This window comes from Pocillopora damicornis, chromosome 3 (assembly GCF_964200805.1).
Source record: "Pocillopora damicornis chromosome 3, jaPocDami1.2, whole genome shotgun sequence".
Lineage (NCBI taxonomy): Eukaryota > Metazoa > Cnidaria > Anthozoa > Scleractinia > Pocilloporidae > Pocillopora > Pocillopora damicornis.
In genome coordinates, this window is record NC_142672.1 from 2,979,993 (window position 1) to 3,007,492 (window position 27,500).

At 36.6% G+C, this 27,500-nt stretch overlaps 6 protein-coding genes across 10 annotated transcripts in view; 5 read left to right on the forward strand and 1 right to left on the reverse strand.

Annotated features, from left to right (window-relative positions):
• Positions 1-2,630: 2,630 nt before the first annotated feature.
• LOC149047836 (uncharacterized) lies at positions 2,631-4,852 on the forward strand. Its single transcript, XM_089200961.1, has 2 exons — positions 2,631-2,786; positions 3,712-4,852. The coding sequence occupies exons 1-2, from the start codon at positions 2,770-2,772 to the stop codon at positions 4,457-4,459; spliced, it is 765 nt and encodes a 254-aa protein (XP_089057087.1). The 5' UTR covers positions 2,631-2,769; the 3' UTR covers positions 4,460-4,852.
• LOC149047837 (uncharacterized) lies at positions 4,492-6,139 on the reverse strand. Its single transcript, XM_089200913.1, has one exon. The coding sequence runs from the start codon at positions 5,960-5,962 to the stop codon at positions 4,895-4,897; it is 1,068 nt and encodes a 355-aa protein (XP_089057039.1). The 5' UTR covers positions 5,963-6,139; the 3' UTR covers positions 4,492-4,894.
• A 128-nt stretch (positions 6,140-6,267) lies between these two features.
• LOC149047838 (uncharacterized) lies at positions 6,268-12,486 on the forward strand. The gene has a single exon (XM_089200899.1). The coding sequence runs from the start codon at positions 7,431-7,433 to the stop codon at positions 12,060-12,062; it is 4,632 nt and encodes a 1,543-aa protein (XP_089057025.1). The 5' UTR covers positions 6,268-7,430; the 3' UTR covers positions 12,063-12,486.
• Positions 12,487-12,663: 177 nt separating this feature from the next.
• LOC149047839 (uncharacterized) lies at positions 12,664-14,143 on the forward strand. The gene has a single exon (XM_089198749.1). It carries the CDS (start codon positions 12,797-12,799, stop codon positions 14,141-14,143), a length of 1,347 nt encoding a protein of 448 aa, XP_089054875.1. The 5' UTR covers positions 12,664-12,796.
• Positions 14,144-16,861: 2,718 nt separating this feature from the next.
• On the forward strand, positions 16,862-26,675 carry LOC149047840 (uncharacterized). Of its 4 annotated transcripts, XM_089200898.1 has the most exons (3): positions 16,862-17,112; positions 23,652-23,679; positions 24,255-26,675. In XM_089200898.1, exons 1-3 carry the CDS (start codon positions 17,005-17,007, stop codon positions 25,262-25,264), a joined length of 1,146 nt encoding a protein of 381 aa, XP_089057024.1. In that variant the 5' UTR covers positions 16,862-17,004; the 3' UTR covers positions 25,265-26,675. The 4 variants fall into 4 exon arrangements, with proteins under 4 accessions (XP_089057024.1, XP_089057021.1, XP_089057023.1 ...); XM_089200895.1 differs by lacking the exons at positions 23,652-23,679; positions 24,255-26,675 and adding an exon at positions 18,203-23,529 and having other exon boundaries at positions 16,989-17,112; XM_089200897.1 differs by lacking the exons at positions 16,862-17,112; positions 24,255-26,675 and adding an exon at positions 17,963-20,122.
• A 656-nt stretch (positions 26,676-27,331) lies between these two features.
• The window catches only part of LOC149047841 (alpha-protein kinase 2-like), a 3,697-nt gene continuing 3,528 nt past the window's right edge, over positions 27,332-27,500 (forward strand). The window contains exon 1 of one of the 2 annotated variants that reach the window (XM_089200909.1): positions 27,332-27,500. This exon is cut by the window's right edge and continues 449 nt beyond it. In XM_089200909.1, coding sequence (XP_089057035.1) covers positions 27,485-27,500 — 16 coding nt within the window. In that variant the 5' untranslated portion in view covers positions 27,332-27,484. The other variant, XM_089200910.1, reaches the window with a different exon arrangement.

A 27,500-nucleotide genomic window follows, 5' to 3' on the forward strand; every position in this document is an offset into this window, starting at 1 on the left:
TTTTCTGTTAATTTCCTGAGGTGCTGACAAGGAGAATTTGTTGAACAATCGCGAGCTTCTTGAGCTGGTGATCGTCACCATTACCGTGACATTAAGGAGTTGTGTTGTTAAGAGAAAATATTTGCTAGTCGAAAAAGGTGCTAGCTACAGATTATGCATTTGCATTCGAACGGAATGTAGCTGTCGACATGAATTGCAGAAAGGACCAAAGTAAACTTTTGTAGCACACGTGTCAGTTTTGACCAACGTAAAGTGATTAACAACAACATAATGAACGAACTGGTAGCAACAGGAACTAGAGCTTTTGAAAATATTGTGAAAAGAGAACTGTCTCAGAAAATAAGCTGTTTTCTTTAATTGTACCGAATATTTCCCCGTTTTTATTTTATCAATAGCCCTTAATTTACTCGATAAGTAGATTTATGTATTACACCGCTATTGCTAGAATATCAAAGGAGAGTAACGGGGGAGTTTTTGCTCAGGTAAGAGTCGGAAACATTCCCAACTGAGGTTTGGCGGGTGAACTTCGTGATTAAGGAGAAATGAGAGATAGTAAATTGGCTGCCAATCCGTGTTTCCTCATTGAAAACTGTAAAGGGAACAATAATGCTACTGATATGAAAGACAAACGAAATAAAAGTTGCGTGTTCATGCGGGATGTTGCCTTATACCTACCAAAATTCAAGGAAATTACGCGTCGATTGCGCGTTCTCGCCGAGATAAAATACGTTTGGGCCAACGAAGTTCATTTAATCCCGAAATAATTTACTTTTGGTTGGAGCGAAGTGACTGGGGGCGAAATGACCACGGGGTGAAATGACCATAAACAGTTTTCTCAATGTTTTTTTTTCAAGTTGCTTCGCGAGTGATGACAGGAAACCTCGTGAAAAGTTATTTTTCCGACTCACTTAGAGTTGAACGGCAAACCTCAAAAGAATTCTCACTGAATTCAAGCCACCAAACTAGGGAAGTTACTAAAACCAGCAACGGGAAATGAGGAACGGGGAACGGGGAACGGAGAACGGAGAACGGAGAACGGAGAACGGAGAACGGAGAACGGAGAACGGAGAACGGAGAACGGAGAACGGAGAACGGAGAACGGAGAACAGGATGACAAGACGGAGAAAATGGTCCGAGCACCAGTTTTCAGCACGCGCTCTTTAAACTCGGTCGCCGGAGTAAAGAGCATGGCCAGCAAGTGAAAACTTTATGAAAGGGGTTTTAAACTTGAACTTTGACTTAAAAAATTTAATTTATCTCCGATGTAAATTGCAGTTGTGATTGAAATGGTGTCCTCGGAGAGGTGCCTGTCTCTTGATCAATCGAAGGCTACACATTTATAATGGTAATTGAAATAAGTAGAGTGCAATTTGGGCTGAAATCATACGCGTGATTTCAAAATCGAGCGAGCACGCAGCGCGAGTTCGATTTGAAATCACGAGTATGCTTTCAGCCCAAAATTTCACGACACAAGGTTCAATTACCACTTAATTACATCCATTTTGAAATCGCCCAAATACAGGACTTAGTCAGAAAAGTAGGGATGGTAAGTTTCGAGCTCGGTGAAGAATTAAGAGAGATATTTTTTCGTCACGTTTGAGTCTCTGGCTCAGTGGTAGAGGATCGGAGCGCAAATCCGAAGGTCTGAGGTTCGATTCCTCATGGGAACTCAAAATTTTTCTTTGTCCCACGCTCGTGAAAAAACATCTCTCTTAGGACTTGGTCAGTTCAAATATAGAGTTAAGAAACAAAAGTTTCAAAATTTGCCACATGATACTCTTTGTCTTTCATTTTCCTGCAATTTGATCGGTTACTTTAAACAAGCCTTAAATCTGATTGGTTGTTTTGTTTTTAGTGAAGCCTCCTCATTGGCTGGGAGAAAGATGCGATTTAAAGCAAAAAATGGTGCGATTCGTGAATAAATCGCATCAATTAGAGCCATTCAGATTACAGGGACCACCAGTGATTTCTAAATGGTTGTAATAAAACATTTAGCCATTCAATGATTAAAGAATGCAAATAGTTCAACATTATATCACAGCCTTAATAAACTTAGCGGTTAGGAACGCTTTTGAAAATATAAACAAATATAAACAACTTGATTACACAACTGATGCATCTCTTATGCACAGTTCGGATTCTGAATGTGATTTACCACCAGTTCCTTGGTCAACTGAGTTTGAGGTAGGAGTTAAGTTATGCAACTCTGTGTTAGTATACCCACACTGGTCTAGTCCATTTTAGCCATACAGATACATCCTTTGGAAAGTAATGTATAGAAATACTCGGTATTGTAACGAGTACGCTTACATGAAGCATTGAGCTTCTTGCGGCCGCATGGCATCTTGGGAACAGCTTCCTCGTGTGTCGGCCATGTTGTTAGCATAGTAAATTGTAGCTCTGTTCTTGGGTTAAATATAAGTTAATGTTTTGGTACCTGACCGCCTGTTTAGCTATCGTTACAGGTATATGTGTATTATTCTTGTAGCTAACATCATTTGGCGCTCGGGCCACTCAGTACGTTCGTCCTTTCCTCTGGATTTCTCCTCTTTCTACTTTAATTGCCGATGTGTTTTCACAGTTTTCTACGTCACAGCTATGTAATAGGGACCTTACGATCCGACAACGGCGACGGCGACGTGGGACTTTTTTACTTCCGGTTACGTACTGCGCATGAGTAGATTTCTGAGACGGCGGTGTCCCTTCACGCGCGGACGTTTAGAAGCCTTGTTTGACGTTGTGCGAAAACGTGGAAATTAAAACCCAACTATGGCAAAGGAATCAAGGTAAAAACGAGACTTTGCGACTAAATTTAAAGAATACTAGTTTGTTTGAAATATCCGAAACGAACAGAGCGTGGAGTCTTTAGTATACGACCACAAACTGAATGGAGAGAGATTTGACTTATTTTGCTTTGTATTTGTTTGTGATTGTACTTCACTCGCTATCACTGAGCTTCCTTATCACTTACTTTCCAACTTTTTTCTCGATCAAAAAAAGAGAACAATTAAGCTTAATTTTATTTTGGGTTTACCAGGAAATAGTAGAGAGATTTTGTCGGCAGCGGTACTAGATTCGACCGATGCAAAGTGTATAAATACTTTCATTGAGCTAATTTTCATTTATAATCGTAGATTAACCTTATTTTACAAGGAACTCACTGGCTGGGTTGAACAGTTATATCGACGAATTCCGATACCGCAAATATTGCTTTATTTATAACTGAATCAAAAACAAATACAAAACAGAGACGTTCACATAATTTCCACTGTTTCCTAATTAAATAAGAATTATTTTACAAAATCCAAACTTTATTGATTGCCCAATATTTTGCTCCAAATGCTACACATTTTTTTAGTAATTCATGACTGTCTTCATTTGAAAGCGTCCTTCCAACCTTAATTGTATGTTTCCCTCATTTGGAAGGCAAAGGATAGCCATCATGTATTCTCATGATCATTTCTTTATCTGTCAACAAGTTCAGCTAATTTATTGGAGGACTAAAGAAAACAAAGATATTGTCTAATATTATGATGATCTAGTTAATACCACCCAAAGCAAGTTATGTTATTTGTTTTAAAAACTTTGATCATGATTAGGACCAAGTGCTAGTAAATCTCAGATACAATGATAATTTTATTGTTAGCAAATTTTGCTGATATACTGATACTTCTTCCTCATGAAGTAATTTTTGTTGCACTGCACTTTCAGTCAATCAATGAAATGGAATGAAGAACACGAATTGCTTATGTTGAGGGAATTGATGTTTTTGCAGCCATGGCTGCACAAGAAAGGAACTAGTGAGAGAGGAGATGATTGGGAAAAGCTGGCAGTATCCTTAAATGCTATTCCTTATCCCCAATTCCGTGTTACTCAACGGTCTGTTCGTGACCACTATTCAACAATGGAAAAGAGAAGAAGGAAAAAAGTCAGGGAAGAAGACAGAGCCTCAGGTATTGCCCCTGAAGAGGACAAGGAACTAGATCAACTGTTAGATGAAACCATTGAACTCTTTGATGAGTCTGACAAAATCACAGATCAAACAAAACAAAAGCAGGAAGAAGAAGCAAAGAAAGCAGAGGAAATGCGGAAGAGATCATTGGAAACTTTTAAAGATAGTGCCAAAAGGAATTCCGATGAACAGCAAGGAGCAAGACCGAAAAAGGGCAGAGCTAGTGGTGCAAGCACTCTGGCTTACCTGAAGGATAGGGCAGAAGTAGAAGCTACTTTAAAACGTGATGAATTGGAGATAAAAAGGCAAGAGTTAGCACTGCAAGCAAAGGAGCAGGAAGGAAGACAACAGCAATTGGATATGATGAACAAGCAAACTAGAGATACCCAGCAGCTTCAGCAGCAGCAAATGCAGCAGTTTATGCAAATGAATGCAAACATGATGCAACAGCACCAACAACAAACCCTTGCACTTATGGAACTAATGAAAAAGTTTGCTGGGAAGTGATGCTGGTCAATCTCTGCAAGAGGTTATTTAAATGCACAAAGAGTTCACATTTTTATTAACTTGAACATTTTCAAGGAAGTTAAAAATTAAAGATTTATAATAATAACTACTTGTTTACATATATAGTTGTAAAGGAAATGTTGCTTAATTTTGCCAACCTTTGAAAGTCGCCGAATTGATGTTATGCCAGTATCAAAACTGGGGCTGAGCCTTTATCAAGGCAATAGGGCTTATCCAACTATAGAATTGCATTACTCTCTGTAAACATGCTCACCATTATTTGTTCTCATTTAATAGTTTGTTTTGGTGGCATTTATTTCACTTTAATTCCAATATGTTAGCCTTTCTCGATTGCATAATTTTTTTTATTAAAAAGCAGTTCAATTTTCGAAAGGAAAAGTGTTATGTAACTTTTGTAAAACCTGTTTGGCAGACTTAGTGAAAATAATCCCCAATTTCTGGGGGAGAAACATCAAAGTAGTCTGATGTGGTGGATCCGTAACAACAAACACGAGCATTGTGAAGAAGGGCACATGTCACATACATTTTGCCAACAGCACTTAAACTTATTTTCAAGTTTTTTTTGAAATCCAGAAATTTAAAATAATTTATTATATCACCAAAAATCCATTCAACAGAAACTCTGACTTCACTCATAGATTCATTCCATGCAGACTGTATGGGAGTTAGTCCAGCCCCTCGAAAAGGTCCTTGCAGATGTAGTCGAAGAGGATATGCCGGATCTCCATAAATACACAGGGGGTTCCCATTTGTGTCCACTGAAAATCGTTGCAATTGGTTTAACACTCCAGATCTAGCTAACATCCCACTGTCATGTCTCTTTCCCTCGACAGGCCCAAACAGGTTGGCAACAAGGCCACTGGGTGCTGCGATAGATTGAAACTTTATAGCATGGACTTTTTTGTGACCATTGTATAAGCACTTTTGGTTTTGTCCTGGTCGGCATATGGGTCTCACAGTACCGTCAACAAACCCCCAACAGTTGTCAAGAGCAGCTCCCCTGTTGTGAACTGCAACGGCAAACTCCTCTAAATGATCGGGTCTTAACCAATCCTGGTTCAAATCATTGAGAAGTCGGTTCCATGTTTGATACATCTTGTTCATAACAGCATTTGAGATCATACACAATTGTGGTTCTGGCCTTCCAAATCTGGGTATCATGTCTACGTATCTACAGGGATAGGCAAATCTTTTAAGAAAAATGCACAATGCCTCAACCATGTCGACATTTACACCATTGTAGCAAACGATCCGATCCGGTAAAGTAAACACCTCTGCCAAGTTGTAAATGTCATTCTTGTAAAATCTAAACTCAGTTTTACATTCATCATCGGTCATCTTGTCGAGATCGAAACACTCGTAGTTAGTGTACGGTAAATCCGGATTTTTAGGCTTGTGTAAATCGTAGAGAAGCACGAATTCTTCAGCGTTAATCAAACGGGAAGCATGAGCCAGGAGAATAGTGTCACGGAACTTTGGCATGGCTTTCTAAAAAACTTTCGTTGACTTAAACACGATAAACATCAATGACCGTCGTCAACGTTCTCGCTCGTAAAATTCGTAATCTCAATTTTGGCGGGAACGCCAACACGACGTGGCCCCGCTCGACCCAGACTTCTCACGTTGCCGTCGCCGTCGCCGTTGTCGGATCGTAAGGTCCCTAATATGATCGATTGGCCGCGCGCTTTATGGGGACACTTTTTGGCCGCCAAATCGTACTTTCAATGCACAAAAAAATGGTCCGGAAGAACTCGCTAGGCGCCAAGGTCGATCACTTCTAATTGTGTCTGCTGCATTTGCATGCAGACACAATGATAAGCTGTAAAACGCGCGACCATTACTTCATATAAGATAAAATCGCGGATTTTCTCATGACGTTTCACCGTGGATTCCATTTCGTGACATGTTACATGAAGTATTCTCAAAGTGTAATACTTTCGGTAGCCTGTAATACTTTCGGGTGTAATACTTTCGGGTTAAATTCGTTCCTCTGGGGAATATTGGAACCAATCGGATTTGAGAAATGGACAACGCCAACAGCTCGTGGCACACAACTAATTTCCGGAAAGACTCGGAACCAATCAAATACGAGAAAAGGAAACGTCAACTTCGTCAACAACCATGTGCTTCCGTTCAGCTTTCGAAGGAAGAGGTCCGCCATCTTGTTGTATATTTCACGTGAGCTTATTGCAGTGTTTGTTGCTTGCTAGGTAAGTGATCTTTTCGTTTTTCATCTTTGTGATGGATTTCTTAAAGGGTATTTTGTCCATTTGCCACAGCATTCGCACAACTTGTTTGTCCGGCCGTGTGAAAGGTTTTGAAAGATGCTTTGAAGTTGTAGATCGATGGAAGCTTTCTTGGCGCCAACAGCATCACCACTCGGCGATATTGCGAGTGCCTTGGACACAAAATAAGCTTTATGAGCCCCATTTGGGGAAAAGAAAGTCCCTTCGGGTAATAAATGAGCCCCATTTGGGGAGAGAAAAGCCCATTACGGGAATTATTGAGCCCTTTTTGGGGATTATAAAGCCCACTGAGGGAAATATGCCCTGTTTAACCCGCTGTTTGGGAAATGAAATCGCCCCTAAAGTGAAAATACCTTTCACTGGCCAGACATTTGCGAAAGCTGTTGCAATTTTTAACCTACAAGGGAAGTGTAGAAGTACAATTCATGATATTTGTTATCTACGGATAGTTTCTAACAGATCTTTAAAAACAGATGTAAGATTTGTTGTGGGAGCTTCCATTGTTGATGTACCGCCATCGAAAGAATTCCACAAACATTCCCCTCGGAAAAATTCCAAGTTCGTTAAACAAGTAAAACGACATAGAGACCGAGAGCCATCTAGAATACCTGTGAAAAAGGTCCTAAATTATATGAAAAAGAGAAAAGCTAGAAGCAAGCTAAAGTTTATTTTTAAGAAATGTACCCCTAAATCTTCAAGATTGTATGACTTGGTTACTCACTATAAATTGTGGTATATACGGTATTTACAAAAATGCAACGCTTTTATTACTTCCTTCGTCAATTTTAAAAGACTGGCAACAAAAAAGTCAAAAAAAAAGAAAGCAAACTAGTAGCTGTTGTTCAGGTAAAATTAAAAAATCAACTTGCCCGGCTAAAACATATTGCGTATCAAGGATGAATCTTTTGAGATCAGGTGACGTTGAATTAAATCCAGGTCCCGAACAGAATGTGAACAATCAGACCAATTTGTCAGTGGATTCCTCAACATTGCTTAACTTTCGATTAGGACAGTTAGGATTGATAGCTTTAGATGTGGGTGGTGCAGGTGACTGCTTTTTTAAGGCCGTATCACATCAATTGTATGGTAATCCCAGTCATCACTTTCACATCAGACAAGCTGCTGTCCAATACCTCAGGGATAACCCTGAACGTTTCATTGAAAGCAACACTCAGAACTCATGGAATGGTTACTTGACAAATATGTCAATGCAAGGTACATGGTGTGATGCATTAATTGTACAAGCAGTTACAGAATCACTTAATATACAAATTTATATTGTAGAATCTCACATAAATTTTGGACAGGCAACTTTAATAGAGCCACGCCATTCATCATCACAGCAACCAAGAACAATATATATAGGTCATGTAAACGAAGTGCATTATGTATCAACAATACCAAATAGCTCTTACTCAGGAAATGAGCACCCTTACAGAAGTCACAATAGTGATTTCAATTTTACAGAACAAAATGTTCTTCCTGAACAAGTACACAACAGTACTGGAAAAAGAAAACAAAATAATTATTCCAATCTGAATGATGTTAGAATAACCACTAAGAGCAATGAAAAAAAAAGCAAATGGAATTCTTACATGAATTATTACAGAAATAACAGAAGGGCTGGTAAAAAGAATCAAAGCTGTGAACGCAACAGTGATAAACAAAGTTCACCCACTAAAGAGAATACAAATGCTGTATTTGTAAATAATGGTAGTCGAAAAAGAAAACACAATTATTCCCATCTGAACGATATTAGGATAAGTACTAAGAACAGTGAAAACCATGAATGCAGATCCAGAACTCATGAGCAAAAAAATAAATGGAATTCTTACATGAATTATTACAGAAATAACAGAAGGGCTGGTAAAATGAATCAAAGCTATGAATGTAACAGTGATAAACAAAGTTCACCCACTAAAGAGAATACAAATGCTGTACTAGTAAATAATGGAAGTCGAAAAAGAAAACACAATTCTGACGTAAACAATTTAAGAATAAGCACTAACAGTAGTGGAAATAATAAATGCAAATCCAAGACACAGGAGCAGAAAAAAAACTGGACTTCTTACATGAAACATTACAGAAATAACAAAAGGGCTACTAAAATGAATCAAAAGTATAAGTGTAACAACAAGAAGCAAACCTCAACCACTAAAGAAAATAATAATGCTGAAAGTCAAAAAGAAAAAAACGAAAAAATACAAAACATGGCTGCCTTAATAATGAGGTTTCAGGACATTGTGTCACAGGGCCCCTTATATATTTGTAGTTGTTGTGATCAGCTGTGGTATAAACACAGTGTTTACCCAGTTACTAAAATAAGAAAATCAAACCCTGCTGCTGAAAAATATCTTTTAAAAACAAAAAGTGTCAACAATAAAGAGTGGCTATGTAGAACTTGTCATAATTACTTAGCAAAGAATAAAGTTCCACCCCTTGCCATATTGAATGGAATGAGTTTTCCAATAAAACCTGAATTTTTTGACCTCAATGAACTGGAATGTAGGCTTGTAGCTCCAAGACTTGCATTTCAAAAATTAATGCAAGCTCCAAGAGGAAGGCAATTCAAAATACATGGAAATGTTGTAAATGTCCCAGCAGAAGTAACTGATACTGTCAATATCTTACCAAGGTTACCCAATGATGCTGGTACAATTAAAGTCAATTTAAAGAGAAAATTGCAATACAAAAGCTCAGCATTGTCTCTCAATATAAGGCCACATAAAGTTGTTCAAGCAGCCAATTGGCTAGTTAATAACAGCACTCTCTACAAACAGGAAGGAATAACTGTAAATCAAGACTGGGGAGTAAACAGTTTATTAGGTGAAACTAATCCTGAAAATCAAAATGAACAATCAGAAGAAATACAAAACACCAGTAGCTGCAATAAGCAAAGTAATATTAGTGGAAGTGATGTCACTGATAGTGATGATCAGTGGACTGAAGATGAGGCAGAAATACCTGCTGGTGTTACTGACACCATGTTGACGAACACAGAATTTGTTGAAGACAGTGAGCCTCAACATATATTAAATGTTGCACCAGGAGAAGGAACCAAACCCCTAAGTATATTCAGAGATCAATATTCTGAAGAATTAGCGTATCTTGGTATATTCCTTAGTCAAGGTCGGCCGGAAAATAAAGATAGACTAGTTAACGTTCATTATAGCGACATCTGTAAATCTGAACTAAGACGCTCAGATAGGAGAGCTGCTATGTGTGTTGAAAACATATTCTTTAAAACAAAAAAACTTCAAATGAAAATTATGTTAGGGAAATCACAAGTTGCTCTTAGGAAGTGCAAAGGAAATAATAGATCTTTAAATGCAGGACAGTTGAAATGTGAAGGAGCAATAGAGCGCTTGATTCATCTTGATGAAGGATTCCAATTCTTGAGAGCATTAAGAGGTTCACCACCATATTTTGAAAAGGCTAAGAAAGATTTGTTTGCAATGATTAGACAATTAGGGCCATCTTCTATATTCTGTAGTTTTTCTTCAGCAGAAACACAATGGATACATTTCCTTCGAATACTTGGCCAGGTAGTTGATCACAAAGACTACACTACCAGTGAGCTTGAAAATATGACCTGGGATGAGAAATGCACGCTTATTCAAAGTGACCCAGTGACATGTGCAAGACATTTTGATTATCAAATTAGTCAATTTCTCACGAACTTTCTTTTTGGTAAAGCTCAACCATTAGGCAAAATTTCTGACTGGTTTTACCGAGTAGAATACCAGCAGCGGGGCTCACCCCACATACACATGCTTATATGGCTTGAAGATGCACCAGTATTTGGAGTCGACGACGATGCTGCCGTTACAGACTTTATTGATAAAATAATTAGTTGTCAGTGGCCAGTTGATAATACAGAATTACATAAACTAGTGAACAGGCAAATTCACAGGCATTGTCACACTTGTAGAAAAAAGTCAAAGAATGAATGTCGATTTAACTATCCACAACCTCCTATGAGAGCAACTGAAATTCTTTACCCTTTAGAAGCAGACATGCCACAAAATAAAATAAAACATCACAAAGACACTTGGAAAATAATCAACAAGCAATTAAATGAGATGAAAGAAGGCGAACCTATAACATTTGAACAACTACTTGTCAAATTAAAAGTTACTGAAAATGAATATCGACTAGCTGTGAGGTCATCGTTAAATTCACCAACTGTGTTTTTAAAAAGAAAACCGAATGAGTTAAGAATAAACAACTATAATCCTGCTTCCCTCGAGGCGTGGAGAGCAAACATGGATATCCAGTTTGTACTTGATGTGTATGCATGTGCCATGTACATAGTTTCATATATTTCTAAAGCACAAAAAGGAATGAGTGAACTTTTACGACAAGCATGTGCTGAAGCCAGAAAAGGAAATTCTAGCATAAAGCAACAAGTCCGAGACATTGGAAACAAATTTTTAAACAGTGTCGAGATAAGTGCACAAGAAGCTGTTTACATTGTTTTACAGCTTCCTATGAAGAAGTCTTCTCGTCAAGTAATATTCATAAATACCACTCCTCCTAATGAAAGAGTTCAGCTTTTAAAATCAATAAATGACATTGAAGAAATGGATGATGATTGTGAAGATGTATATACCAATGGTCTTTTGCAAAGATATGCAAAACGCCCTTTAAGCCTTGAATACTTAACATTGGCAGATTGGGCTGCATGGTATGACTCATGTGGAAAACCATATGCAAAAAAATCATTCGAAAGAGATTCTGATAACCTTCCATTAGAAACAGCTGATGATGAACAAAATGACGATGACCTTTTTGAGGATAATCTCATCAATCCCAAAAGTAACAAAAAAAGATCAAAGGCTAGAATTATAAGAAGTGTTTGGTATAACTGTGAAAAAGATCCAGAAAAACATTATCGTGAATTAATAATGCTGTTTACGTCATGGAGAAATGAGGACACTGATTTGTTAGCTAACTGTTCCTCCTACCAAGAACGTTTCATAAATGTAAAAGATAGTATAAATAAGCAAATGAAACTATATGCTGTTTGCAGTGAAGACTTAGACAAAATCCATGAACACTTGATTCATCTTGATGAAGACAATGATCGTTTTGACTCAATAGCACCATTTACACAAAACAGAGAATACCAGGATGAGGCTGAGGGTCTTCAAGATTTGCATCCTGATCTCAATGAAAACTATGATTTATCAGAAGATGTTGGAATTCCTTCAGCAATAGAAACTAGTGAACCACTGATACTAAATGAATTACAAGACCAAGAGTACAGACAATTGGTGCAAACACTAAATCAAAAGCAAAAGGAATTTTTTTTATCATATCTTGCATATTGTTAAAACATCAGACAAACCATTCTACTATTTCCTCTCTGGAGGAGCTGGAGTGGGCAAGTCCCATCTGGTCAAATGTCTATATCAAGCAGCACTAAAATATTACAACTCCAGAGCTGGTGAAGACTTCAATGATGTTAAAATACTGTTATTAGCACCAACTGGAAAAGCTCCTTTTGGCATACAAGGTAATACAATACACAGTACCTTGGCAATTCCAGCAAGCCAGTCACTAAAGATTTATAAACCTCTTGACTCAAGTAGACTTAACACTCTGAGATGTAAACTTCGTGCAGTGAAACTAATATTTTTGGATGAAATTTCAATGGTTGGCAATACTATGTTTAATGTACAAATAAATAACAGATTAAAAGATATTATGGGCAGCAAAGAACCATTTGGAGGTGTAAGCATGATAGCACGTGGTGATTTATTTCAGTTAGAACCTGTTATGGATGGTTATGTGTTTAAAGATATGAACAACTCAGAATATCGAGCTCTTGCTCCCAACTTGTGGCAAGAACTATATACAATGTTTGAATTAGAAGAAATTATGAGACAAAGAGAAAGCAAAGAATTTGCTCAACTTCTTAACAGGTTAAGAGAAGGTAATCACACTCCAGAAGACATTGCAAAACTTAAAGAGATGCATTTCAGAAAATTGTACAAATTACCCTATCGATGTCCCCCATTTGTTCATACAGAATTCTAAAGTTGATGAGTTTAATAGGAGAGTTCACATGGCTGCAACTGGTGAAAAGTATACAATTAAAGCCTTAGATAGTGTTGTGGGTGCTAACTCTGCAGAATTAAGGGATAAGATCTTAAAGCAAGTACCACTTGATCCTAGAAAAACTAAGCAATTACCTTTAAACCTTCAACTTGCTGAAGGTGAAAGAACAGAAATCGCAGTGAATCTAAGGACTGATGATGGCATGACAAATGGTGCTGCTAATATTGTAAGGAAGATACAATTACATGACAAAAACAGACCTTCTGGAATAATATGGGTAGAATTTGACCAAGCACATGTAGGAGGAAAAACTAGACATGATTACAGGCACTTATTTGTACAAGGTATTGAACGCAAATGGACTCCTATCAAACCTATCACCGCACAATTTGCAGTTGGAAGAAACAGAACAGCTCAGGTTGTGAGAAAGCAATTTCCATTGAGACCTGCAGCTGCTAAAACCATTCACAGATCACAAGGTGACACTGAGACAAGAATAGTAGTTAACTTTAACACCAGGAGAGCAATACCTCACATTCATTATGTAGGATTAAGTAGAGTAACAACTATAGAAGGGCTTTACATAACTGACCTTTGTGAGAACAAAATAGCTGTAAATCATGATGTTAAAGCAGAAATGCAACGCTTACGGACAGAAAAGCATCTCCACTTTTCTTTAACTCCTAGTTATGAAATACATGAACCTACTGTTAAGTTATGCTTCCTTAATTCAAGATCATTGCATAAACATATCGAAGACATACGCAAAGATTTGAACTATTCACATAATGATGTCAGTATATTCTCAGAAACAAGGTTATATACTTTAGACAGCAATACTGCATACACAATTAGTGGCTACAGTTTATTTAGAAATGACAGTCAATGCACAACATGTAATACCAGACCTTATGGTGGAACAGCTGTGTATAGTAAAATAAGTTTTATTCCTGGGTATCCAGTTTGCATGAACACAAATGGCGTAGAAATAACTATTGTAAAACTTGAAAAAATACCAGAAATTACCATAATAGGTGTGTATCGGTCACCCAGAGTGCCTGTACGACAGATGTGTTTAGCATTAACAGAACTTCTGACTATGAACTGTTCCCAATTTAAACTATTTATGGGTGATTTTAATGTGAACTGGTTAAATGAAAAAGAGAAACTTCCTCTTTATAATTTGTTCATTAGAGAAAACAGCTACAGGCAATTAATATCATGTTATACAACTGACAACAGAACCACCATAGACCACATTTATACTAATTTACCTGAATCACAGGTGAATTTACACATTTTAGAAACATATTTTTCAGATCATAAAGCAATCTGTGCATTAATTCGAACATAATTGCTGCTGTAGACAGCCGTCAATATTCTTGAAGCCATCGATAAATTAACCGTAAAAGTGTCAAAGAAACTAGAAATATCGAAAATAAAACTCTTTTGTGTGGTGTAACTGAGCTTAAAAGAGGATTCTGTTGCTTAAATGTTTCAAAAGGAAGCTTTAATACCACATCTGTAAATGAGCTCCAAGCGTCGTAACTTGGCCGGGTAGGATTAGTTATTTGCTTTGTGTTTTATAAACAAATAAAAGCATGAGTTGACATCTGTAAATGAGCTGCAATCGTCATAACTCCAGTAGGATTAGATATTCGCCTTGTATTTTATAAACAAATAATAGCACGTGTTGTACGTAGTATTAAAACATGCAACTAACAGCAGCACTCATTTCTCATTGAGAACTGCTACATGTAGTTTAAATTTTCTTGTGTTGTTTGAGGTTGCTGTCTAATTTTGGATAGTAACCCTGAACGCTCTCTTTTCCCCGCCATTTGATTAAAACTTACAAAGGCAAGTATTACTTTGCTTTAAACATTACATTACAACTTTACATGTACAACGCAAAAATACAATTTCTTTAATTAAAATATATTAAAATTTATTATCTTGCTACAAAGTATTCATTTTAAATCTCTTTCTCTCAACAGCTTTAACATGGACAAACCCCATGAACAGGATGTCTCCATGCTGTATCGCCAGTGAAGAAAAGCTCAAAATCAAGCTACTTTGAAATGTCACTTCAAACTGGCTCTGATAGTACCGTTAGAGCAATATGCTTTGCCACAAAAAAACACGATGACCTGAAAGCCAGAAGTTCAAAAAAGAGCCCTGTGAAGCTCAGCAACTTCCAAATGGATCTTAAATCAAATACAGTACTTATGGACAACAAAGTCCGAATTGACGCAACCAAGGTATCATTCACACCAAAAGAAATACCACAAACAAATAACATAGCGTCACTCTCTGGTGTCCACTTCCAACAGCTGATAACAATTAAAGCGAAAGTTACAAAGATCAGTGGTACAAAAAAAGTAACTACAGCGAATGGAGAAAAATGTAAAGCTGAATGCTTCCTCAGCGATCCATCCGGAACAATAACATTAACTCTCTGGGAAGACGAAATAAATGAAGTCAGTGAAGGAAAACTTATACATTCCATAACGTTAGAGTTATAAAAGAATACAAGTCGGACAAACTGGCCTTGGGCACAACGATGCATGACTGTACAGTGTCGGAAGCAGAGGACTTCATTGAATCCTTACCCCAGTCTGTTGAACTGCCTGATTCTTTTACAACCACAGAGGCCAAGGTTGAAGTCATTGGTCTGCTAACATTCGGAAAGTACCTTTCATGTTTACAGTGCCACAAAAAGGTAGCAGATGGATCTTTTACTGCCAAGATTATAAAATGTGGTAACTGTAATCTGACGCAAAAAAGAGATAAATGTATTACCAACTGTTTTGCACAAGTTAAAGTTTCACAAGATGACAACCAGTTCACTGTAACATTCTTCCAAGAACAAATTAAAAAAGTTTTTAATATCTTACAACGTCCACAAACACTGGATGAAGAAAAGATAACAGAAGCACTCTTAGATGCTCCAATCTTAAAAATAAAATATGACAATAAATCAAAGATCATAAACGAGGTATCTCCCTATATCATTTGAATAGCTCTTCATGTACTTCCCTCATCATTGGCAAAGGTTGAAAACAAAAACGTGGGAAGTGCAAACCTGTACAAACAAAATTACAAAGTTCTTTTATTAATGCCAGATTTACGCTCACATACAGCCTGTAAGACAGTATACACAGGCAGAAATGCTGTTATAGTTTATTCCTATTAAAATCATTGTGTAAATGATTTCGATCAAAAAGTAACAATATATAACATTGAATGAGTGGTTCAGTTGCTATTAATTAGATTACACTTTATTGCAATTTTTTGGCAATTTGAGTAGTTCCGTTACAGTTATTGCCCCTTAAACAGTTCTTGAAGTACCATTAAGTTTCGTTACAGTTCATTACAACATAAATATACCATGTGGAATTACTAATGTTTAACAAAATAAGTTGTGTTAATAAAAGCAATTGAATTACCACATTGTCTTTGCCACTGCGTTAGGATTTTTTCCGGTACACTTATTTCCATACCTTTATATGTTACATGCAGTTCATTTTGAAAAATATTAATGCTAATGGACATACAACATAGTGAACACAAGGCAAAAAAAAACAAAAAAAAAAAACACCCTAGTATAAAAGAAACAGAAGTACTACACTTGATTGCATAAAATAAAACTATCCGCTCCCAGGAAACACCTTGCACTACCAAATGTTAGCACAGCGGACCTTTTTTTAAAAAAATCACTGGAGTAACATATGCCACTGTTCTTTGTGAAAACGCCATCCTATTGCAGCAGACACAAGTACCCGTTGGGTACCTATTTTTTTAAATACAGCTATCAACCAGAAAATGCAAAAAAGAAGAAAAAATATTGTCATAGGCACTTTAAAGGCGAAAACTGACCGAAGTTTCTTTCTTCCCTCTAAACAGCCTCAAAAGTTCGTGACTCAAATAAGCTTAACTGGAGACGAGTTCAAAGGAAACAGTCGAGTAAGATATTTTCAGTTCATATTTGCGTTCGACGTTAGGAGAACGCTTCGTAATCTTTGGGGATCCTGTGGTCGATGGGATACCTGTGCATGCCAGGCGTGAAGATTCGAGATTTTTGGTTACTTGGACGGGCGATGTTCAAAATCTGCGCCATTTTGAATAATTATTAAGCGCGCGCACGAATTTTAAGCCCAATAGCCGGCCAAAGAAATTGCGGGCTCACCTGGTGGACATGCGCACACAACTATTTTTATGCGCAAGCAACTATACCTCGTGCGAGTGCGCACGCAACTATACCTCGTGCGAGTGCAAGCTGCTCGTGCGTCCGTGTCGCCTCCGTGGATATCTTTGGATTATTCGGTAAGTTCATTTATTTTTCTCAAACTTCATGCGATGTTTCTTAAAAAGTTCATCGCTTCAACTTGTCAAAGCCTTACCAGGAAACTTTTTAGTACTCCAAGAGCATGTAGAAAGCCCGATGTCGGCGTTGTCCGAACTACAACAAACCGAAGACCTTCGCTGCTCTCCTGCTTTCAATTGATGTCCTCGAATTTGCCGAACAACAAAGCAAATCAACCGATAACTCTGACACAAAGTTGTCTCAAAGCAAATCTACCAAGCCATTGTGCTTTGACCCATAGCGGTCACAAATACAAACCAAACAAACCGAGTCATTGTACTCGGTGGCCATTGCGCCAAATGACCCGTTGTGGTCACAAAGCAAATAAACCGAGTCATTCTGCTCGATGGCCATTGCGCCAAATGAAAAGTGACAAAAGTCAAATGGTTACCGGGCTGATAAGTGGTGATTGTAGTTCACAAGATCATGATAAGGCTTTGACAAGTTATTCTTCTGAGAAAATTGAAAATCATAGTGTAACTATTTCTGAAAATGTTGAAGTTCGTAAGAAAAGAGTGAATTGTCAGAGGAAAAGGGACAGGGAACCATCTCGCGTTCCTGTTAAAATAATTCTAAAGGCACTAAGTAATACGAAGTCTAGGAATAGAATCAAGTCTTTTGTAAGACAACATCTTCCAGACAGTTCTTTTATCACTAATTTATGTAGAAATTACAACACCTGGAAATTCTGGTATACCAATGATCATTATTCATTAATCATTATGATTCAGGTCCACATCAGGACTTCGGTCTTGCCAATCCTTCTAACCTGCATTGTTAAATAAAGATGTATGTATGTATGTAATTATTATAGTAAATTTGTTTTTTACATGAACATACAGAAAAGAAAATTTACAACAACAGATAACTATTCTACATGTAACTGTAGACAAACACATATCCGTGTGGCAGATTTAATGAATTCTGGTGGAAAAAGCTTTCCTCAAACTCATAATGATAATTCAAAATTAAATGGAGGTATGTCTCCTGAGAATGCTGTTAGTCATGATTTACCATGGGATTGTTTAACTGAAAGGCTTCGTCTCATAGGACTTATACCACATGATGTAGGTGGATTTGGAGATTGTTTCTTTAAATCAGTTTCGCACCAACTGTATAGGACTGCTGACTTGCATCTTGAAATTCGTATGGCTGGAATTGGCCATTTACAGAGTTACCCAGAATTGTATATTGAAAGCATTTCTAATGATCACTGGAATAACTATATTCAACAAATGTCAAAACAAGGCACATGGTGTGATAACATCATAATGCAAGCTGTGGCCAATGCATACAACTGTGTCATTCATATCACACAGTCTAATATAAATTCACCTGAAAGTACAATCTTAACTCCTGTTGCTGATCAGGATGGACGAAAGACAATATTTATTGGATATATTAACGAGTTGCATTATGTTTCAACATTGACTGACAAAAACAGTAGATATAAAAACAAACTCACATGCATAAAGAGAAAATTATCAGAAACCAATGAAAACAGACATGGTAGACTTCTTAAGCACAGAAATTACATGAAAAGAGTCAAATATACAGAAACAGCTAATGAAAGGGCAAGCAGACTTGAAGATAAGAGAGGCACTTATAGAAAAACAATGTCTGAAGAAACTGCTGAAAAGCGAAAAGAGAGACTTAAAAATAATAGAGACACTTATAGAAAAAGAGTGTCTGAAGAAACTGTTGAAAAGCAAAAAGAGAGACTAAAAAGTTACAAAGACTCTTATAGAAAAAGAACGTCTGAAGAAACTGTTGAAAAGCGAAAAGAGAGACTTGCAAATAGGAGAGCCAGTTATAAAAGGTCTCAAACAATTTCTGCAGGACAAAAAGAGAGCTCTGCTGGTCCAGTTCACGAACAAAAACATGCACAAAATAACATGAACGATTTTCATAAGTCCAATCAGTATTCAGTTTGCCAATGCACTGTCTGTTTTGAAGCATGGCCATTGAAATCCAGTCCAAGGAAGGTTGATCACTACCAGTGTCAGAGGTGCATACGAGATAAACAACAACCAAAAAAGTTTTCTAAGGAAAATGACATGGTGCCATCATTAGTACCTTTACAACTGCAGGGGTTAACCCAAGTAGAAGAAATGCTTATTGCACGTGCACTTCCTGTTATGCGAGTTTACATAAAACCTGGTGGACAAAGGGGCTATTCAGGCCACTGTATCAATTTGCCTCAGGATATAGCTGAACTAGCACATTCTCTGCCTAGATACCCAAAAGATCTATCTGTTATTGTTGTTAAGATGAAAGGTAAAGAGAACAGTTTTAAAGATGTGACAGTGCGAAGGCAAAATGTAGCTGATGCACTACAATGGCTTGTTAATAATAACTCACACTACAAGGACATAACCATCAATCAAAATTCTTTAAATTCTTTACCAGAACATGGTGTTCCACATGGTCTTCTCTCGGTTGAAACAGAGAATATAGATTTGGATGCCACATGTGAACCTGACTTAGGTCCTCAAAATGAAGATGACATTGTTTATAATGAGGGTACTGAAATGAGTAGTTTTCTGCCTATTCCAGAGTGTCAGCAGCAAGAAATAGAAGCTGTGCGCCAACAATTGTCTAATGATTCTAATCACTTGCCCTGGCCAACAGTTGGCAGTGAACCATTAAACGAGTATGTAACTCCCTATTTAGCAACAATGGCTTTCCCAACATTATTTCCAGATGGTAAGGGTGATCCTACTAACCCATCATTACGCCGAGATATACCACTCGGAGAAAGAGTAAAGCACCTTTTAAAGTTTGGAGAAAACAAGAATGACAAATGGGTATATCGCTTTGCTACTCACCCCAGATTTGGTTACTGGGCATTGAATATGATACAAAGAAAACGTATTCTGCAACAGACAGGCATGTTCCTAAAACAAAACCCAGGAGAAGCTCATTTGACTGCTGAGGAGCTGCGGCAAATGGCAACTAGCAATAACACAAGTATGTTTATATCTAAGATATCACGCTATCTTAGTAACATTACTGGTTCTAATGCTTATTGGCACAAAGCTAAAGAAGATTTAAAAGCAATAATAGCCCATGCTGGAGCTCCAACATTCTTTTTCACTTTCTCCTCTGCTGATATGCATTGGCCTGAACTTCATGCAATTTTTGGCAACTCAGTCAGTAATAATTCAACTGACAACAAACGGCAGAATGTGATTAACAATCCTCATATTACAGACTGGTTCTTTACACAGCGTTTAGAAAGTTTTATTAAATACTGGTTATACAATTCACTAGATGCTGAGTGGCACTGGTACAGATTTGAATATCAAGCTAGAGGTAGTATACATTGTCATGGTGTAGCAAAGCTGAAAAATGATCCAGGTTTATGTAAACTCTCAGAAACAGCTCTAAAAGGCTATTTGGCTGAAATGTCCACTAATACAGCTGAGCAAGTCAATATACTAGAACTCAATCAACAGATAGTGGATGGGAAAAAGGCTTCCCAGGTAGTTTGTCAGTATGTAGATTGGTTATTGTCTACATATAATCCAGATCCACCAGATAATGGCACATGGGTGAAGCCCTCTATTCATCCTTGTCAAAAGCGTCACAAGGACCTTGTAAGTTTACAAGACTCTGAACAAGATTATGTTGATTTGTTGAATACTGTACAAAGGCACACTCGCTGTAGTACAAACTATTGTCTTAGAAAGAAACAGAACGAAACAGAACTGAAATGTAGATTTAAGTTTCCATTTGAACCTTGTGTTAATACAAAACTAGAGTTTGAGCCCATTCATACAAAAGATCGAAGCACTCAATACAAAGCAAAGATCATAACAAAGAGGAATGATAGCAGACTCAATAATCACCAACGACTTCAGCTTCAAGGCTGGAGGGCAAACTGTGATATTCAAGTGATCATTGATTATCATGCATGTGTTGAATACCTTGCAAAATATGCTTCAAAAGGTGAACCAAAGTCACCTGTAATGAAACTTGCATTTAATTCTATTGTCCGTAATTGCAACAACAATAGCAACCCTACAAAATTGATAAAAAAAAGTGATAATGAAGTCACTTGGCCAACGTGACTTCTCTGCACAAGAGACTATGCATCATCTCATGTCACTGAAACTTGTCAGCTCATCATTTAATGTGGTACCTATTAGTCTAAATGGTTCACGTAGAATCAAAACTATAACAAATGATGGAGATACTGTAACCAATGACTCATTGCTTGATACTTACGCTAAAAGGGAAAAATATATTCAAACCATCCCAGATATAATGACTCTTAATTTCATTCATTTTGCAACAAAATACAAACTTGTCAACAACAAACTAACAGTTCAGCCTCATAACATGATTCCCAGAGTTTTTCCAGTATTTTCTTCCAATTCAAAAGGTCCAAATTTTGGACTTTATTGCAAATATCAGTTACTTAAGCACAAACCTTGGCATACTACACAAGACAATGCCTGGGATTGTCAGGAAGGCACTGATGAAATATACATCACAAAATGGAAGGAATTTCTACAAACACCATATGCTGAAGAGCATGTTCCTGACTGGTATGAAAAACTACAAAGTGTACAGAATAACACAGAAGAGGAACCAAATATAGAGCACTCTTCAGAAGAGCTTCCACAGCGTGAAGAGTGGATGGATTTAGCAGATCTCATACCTGGGTATTTTGTTAACCAAGATAATATAACACAACAAACCTCTCAGCCTGATTATGACTGGCAAAATGACAAGATTAAGTATGCAAATCACTTAATACAGGAAATGCCATCCTGGATAAAAACTAAGAAAGATACTTTGGATTCTACCTTTGGTTTGCAACAACAAAATATTGATGTTAATACATTCAGTGACATGCAAAGACATGCCTACAATATGGTGAAAGCACATTCTGAACAAGCCTGCCCTAAAGATCCATTGCTTCTTATTATACTTGGAGTTGCCGGTACAGGGAAAAGTTACCTCATTAATGCCATCCGAAACCTGCTCCAACACTCTTGTGCAGTGACTGCCACAACTGGCAAAGCTTCATTTAACATAAACGGATGTACAATCCATTCACTATTAAAATTGCCTGTTGGCCCAAGACATAACAAAGAATTAACAGGACAAGGGCTTGTCACATTACAAACCAAGCTGAAAGATATCAGTTATATCCTAATTGATGAATACTCTATGCTAGGACAAACATTGTTTGGCTGGATTGATAGACGCTGCCGACAAGCAACAGGCAAAAATGACGAAGTATTTGGTGGTAAATCCATGATATTAGTTGGTGACCCAGCTCAATTGCCTCCAGTGGCAGATAAGCCATTATATCATTCGAGACCCTCCAGTTCTACAGGTGAACAAGGCTATTTAGCTTATCACATGTTTGGCAATGTTGTAAAACTGTCAGTGAACCAGAGGGTTCAAGGCTTAAATCAACAGCAAGCTCAGTTTAGAGATTTACTCATACGCCTTCGCACAGGAGATTCTAATGAGCAAGATTGGAAACTTCTTTTGGCAAGACAGCCTTCCATAGCATTGAACGTGAATGAGTTTCAAGATGCCACTAGGCTCTATTTCAGCAATGAAGAAGTTGCTAATTATAACTTTGAACAGTTATCAGAACTTCATCAGCCAATAGCCTGCATCACTGCACGTCACTCTAGTGATATAGCTAAGAAAGCAAGTTCAGATGACATGTCAGGTTTACAACCGACCATTTTCCTTGCAAAAGGTGCACATGTAATGCTTACCATGAACCTATGGATAGATGTTGGACTTTGTAACGGTGCAACTGGAACGGTTGAAGATTTCATTTATGCAAACAACCAGCAACCACCAGACTTGCCTGTCGCTGTCATAGTAAAATTTAATGAGTATAGAGGTCCATCTATCAGTGATAGCATTCCACGATGTGTGCCTATATGCCCAATAACAATAACCTCACAGACACTAGATGGTTTACATGAGAGACAACAGTTGCCTCTCAAACTTGCTTGGGCAATCACAATACACAAGAGCCAGGGGTTAACACTGCCAAAAGCATGGATTGACATTGGTCAGACTGAAACTACTGCAGGCATTTCATATGTAGCTATAAGCAGAGTGAAAACACTTTCATCTTGTATTATTGAACCAATGACTTTTGAAAGACTTAAGAGTCTTAAGAAATCCACTAATTTAAAATATAGACTTGAAGAAGAAAGCAGGCTATATAATCTAGCAAATATAAATTGATCCCAAGTTGAGTGATGCGAACAAAGTCACTCACAACAGTACAGCACCCAAAATTGATTAATTAGAATAAATTGATTATACGGCCTTCAACACATGCATACATAAATGATTTTTTTTTATGGTTATAAATAGTTCACTTTCCAACTACATTTAAAGCAAAGTTCCATGTAATGTTTCAGAGTGTTGTATTAACTAGGGTTTAAAGGTATTTTAAACACCCTCCTAAAACATCTGTATACATCCTTATTTTTTTTTTTTTTTTCAACAGACAAGACAGAGATCTAATATGGCTTCAGGTATGTATCTCCCGGTCATACTTAAATATTATGGTTATACGTTCCTTTCTTCTATTAAACTAATGCTTCCTGTTTTAAAATCATTTTATAACCTTACCTGCTCTATATGCTCTCATTAATAAAACATATTATTTTGAACATCTAGGTATTAGATGTACACTGTTTCCTATCACTTTTGTCACCCTTTAATGTTCTCATGTAGTTATATGATACAATTTATTTTTCCCACACCTCTTGCATGTTGGTGGCGAACTTTGGCCAAAATATCACTGTTATTTGTACTAAAAATAATCTTAATTACAGTAATTAATGAGTGGTGAACTGCTCTTGTTTTGCTAAATTTTAACACTTCCCCTTCTATTAAGCCCTTCCTTTCTATTTAGCCCCCCCCCCCCCATGCGCCTTAAAACAATAAGCCCCCTGTGGGCTTAATAGAGGATTTACAGTACATGAAACAAGGAGACTAATATTTACACATATGTTTTTTTCAAATAACACAAGCTACCTTATGCAGTAATCCCATCCATGCCAAATTTATTACATTAATCTAAATATCTTTTTACCTCCTCCTACAGAAAAACAAGACATAACTTGCTTTGTGCATAATGTCTCACCAGTAAAAAAATCTGGACCAACAAGCTACTTTAACTGCCACCTTCAGACAGAGAAAGATCTCATTGGCAGTGTATGCTTTGCAACTGAAAAGAAGGAAACTCTTGATGCAATGGCCGCACAAAGATCACCGGTTAAAATTTCAAATTTTAACATCAGCAATAAGTATGGACAAAGTGATGTAGTAATAAACAGGAACACAACCATCACTTCAACAACAGCTGATTTTCCATACAAAGCACAAGATGATGTCACATCAATTGCATCCTTGTCAAAAGTAGCACCACAACAGCTAGTGTCAATAAAAGGAAAGATATCACATCTAAGTGCGACCAAAACTACAGTCATCCAAGATTCTCCTGTCAAAAAACAGGAAGGCTATATAGTTGATCCATCTAGTTACATAAAAGTTATTTTCTGGGGTGAGCATGTTGACAGCGTCACACCACAGTCCACCTATTTCTTCAACAACTTGAGAATGAAAGTATCTCAGAATCAAAGATACTTGAACACACCAAAACAAGATAATTTATACACCATCAAGGACGCTGAACCCTTCAAACAAACATTACCTGAAGTCAGTGACATCTCAACAACAACAGAAACCATTGGAGAAATACTAGGAATAAGCAGTGTCACCAAATACAACTGTTGTTGTTCATGTTCAAAAAAAGTTACAATCAAGGGAAAAATTGCAGTCTGCGATAACTGCAAAGTAACACAAAAGGCAACCAGCTGCAGTGTAAAGTGGACACTCAAGATCCATATCCAAAACTCCAAACAACCACTGCAGAAGCTTCAGCTACAGGTTTATCAAGAAGCAGTGCCAAAGTTGTTTTCAATTTGTCACTTAATTGCAAATGAAACAACAGAGGAGGAAATCACAGAGGCTGTCTTAAACCTAGACACAGTTAAAGTATGCTTTGACACGCAAACGCGAAAACTTGTGGACATTGAAAAAATTGCCATTTAACATGTTTTGTTGCATTTTCCTTTGTAACAAACCAATCTCTAGTAACTATTTAAGTTACTAATAATTCATGCTATGAGATACAAACACTAAAACTTTTAGATATCGCAAAAACTTTTATAGCACTTAATTTTTGAATTTCATATTAAACTTTCTTGAAACTATTCCATTTACTATTATTCATGTTACTGTTAGAAAAATTAGTCTCGCTCATTTAGTATCTAAACTACATTGTAAATGAGTAGATTCTCATGTTTTAATTATTGCATTTTACCTTGTGACTAATCGAGTTAGTATCATCCAGGGCCCAGTTGTTCAAAAGACGATTACTGCTAACCCACGATTAAAGCTTAATCAAAGATTTAATCTCTTTTGTTTAAAAAGATTTCAAAAGCTAATTATAAGCTGCACATGAAGTCAAATCGAAAAATAAAACTAAAGAGCAAGAATCCTTAAGAAAATCTCTTTTGGTTATTAATTTAACTGGAATAAAAATTGACGCTAACCCTGGGTTTGCTTAATCGCGCTTTGAACAACCCGGCCCTGGTTACTGTTAAGATAAGAAAAATAGTTAAACAATGCTATGACACACAAACACGAAATATTTAGACATGGAAAAAAATCTAAGTTTCATAGCATTTTGAACTTCATCACAGCTTCATGTTCCAGTTGTTGTTATAAAATTTAGTCTATCTCTTTCAGTTTTTCAAGATACTGAGTAGATTGACATGTTTTTTTACATTTTCTCTTGCAACTAACCAATCCCATGCAACTATTCAAGTTACTATTCATGTTACTATTAAAATTTTTTTGTTAAACTATGGTATGACATGCAAACACCAGAACTTTTAAACATTGCAAAAAGTTTCATAGCATTACCAACTTCATAACTTTCTTGAAACTATTCAATTTACTATTATTCATGTTACCGTTACAAAAATTAGTCTCACTCATTTAGTATCTGAACTACATTGTAAATGAGTAGATTGACATGTTTTAATTATTGCATTTTACCTTGTGACTAATCGAGTTAGTATCATCCAGGTTACTGTTAAGTTAAGAAAAATTGTTAAACAATGCTATGACACACAGACACGAAACGTTTAGACATGGAAAAATCTAATTTTCATAGCATTTTGAACTTCATCATAGCCTCATGTTGTTGTTATAAAATCTACTCTATCATTTTCAGTTTTTCAAGATACTGAGTAGACTAACATGTTTTGTTACATTTTCCCTTGCAACTAACCAATCCCTTGTAACTATTCAAGTTACTATCATTCATGTTACTGTTACAAAAGTTAGTCTCCCACAATCAGTATCTAAACTACATTGTAACTAAGTAGATAAACATCTTTGGTTACATATTTGGGTTTCACTATTAAAGTTGCTATTGTTCATGTTGCTCTTTAAATACTTCGTCTTTCTCATTTAATCTCTCAACTAATTTCCTCCTCTGTTTTTGTATGATTTTAGCTTAATTCATTGAACTTCTAACGCACTTATTAATCTTTGATTACTACTAGTCTCTATGAATATTTAAACTACACCCACTGGGTAAAATGCCAAATTTTAGTGTCATTTAAGTAAAATTAAACAACTATTAAACCCAAAGACAAATTTAAGCCATGTTTACTATACTTAAACATGACTTAAAAATGTACCTTTGTTTAGGCGAGGTTTAAGCATTCTTAAATGCAAATTAAATCGACATTGAGATTTAAGCTATGTTTAAGTCATTTTAACCGTACTTAAATCCTTTGAAGGATTTAGGGTTACTTTAAACCACCTTAAATCTAACGTTAAACCTATTGGGGAGATTTAAGGTCTAGTTAAAGGAGCCTTAAATACAACATTAAATTTATCATAATATTTATGCCGTGTTTCAACACGGCATAAATATTATGATAAATTTAATTTAATTGTTTAATAGACCTTTATGGTGGCCGAGAACTGCCAATAAAAAAATCACATATTTTTGTGTCATAAATGTTAGTTTAAATCAAAACTAAATAAAACATAACGTAAAATGAAATGAAATTTAAAAGTAAAATGACATGAAAATTAAAAGTACAGTGAATTTTAAAAATAAAACTACTTTACTTTTAAGTTGAACTAAAAATGAAAATACAGTTCAAAGTGAACTATAAAGTCAATTGCAAATGAAATTCAAAATGCAAGTGAAAGTGAATTTCACCGTGGCCGAGCGCTGCCACTACCATCATGCTACGCGCGCTCA

Coding starts and splice junctions, on each gene's coding strand:
- LOC149047837 (XM_089200913.1), bottom strand. CDS start 5,962: ATGCCAAAGTTCCGTGACACTATTCTCCTGGCTCATGCTTCCCGTTTG.
- LOC149047838 (XM_089200899.1), top strand. CDS start 7,431: ATGACTTGGTTACTCACTATAAATTGTGGTATATACGGTATTTACAAA.
- LOC149047839 (XM_089198749.1), top strand. CDS start 12,797: ATGGCTGCAACTGGTGAAAAGTATACAATTAAAGCCTTAGATAGTGTT.
- LOC149047840 (XM_089200896.1), top strand. CDS start 17,983: ATGAACATACAGAAAAGAAAATTTACAACAACAGATAACTATTCTACA.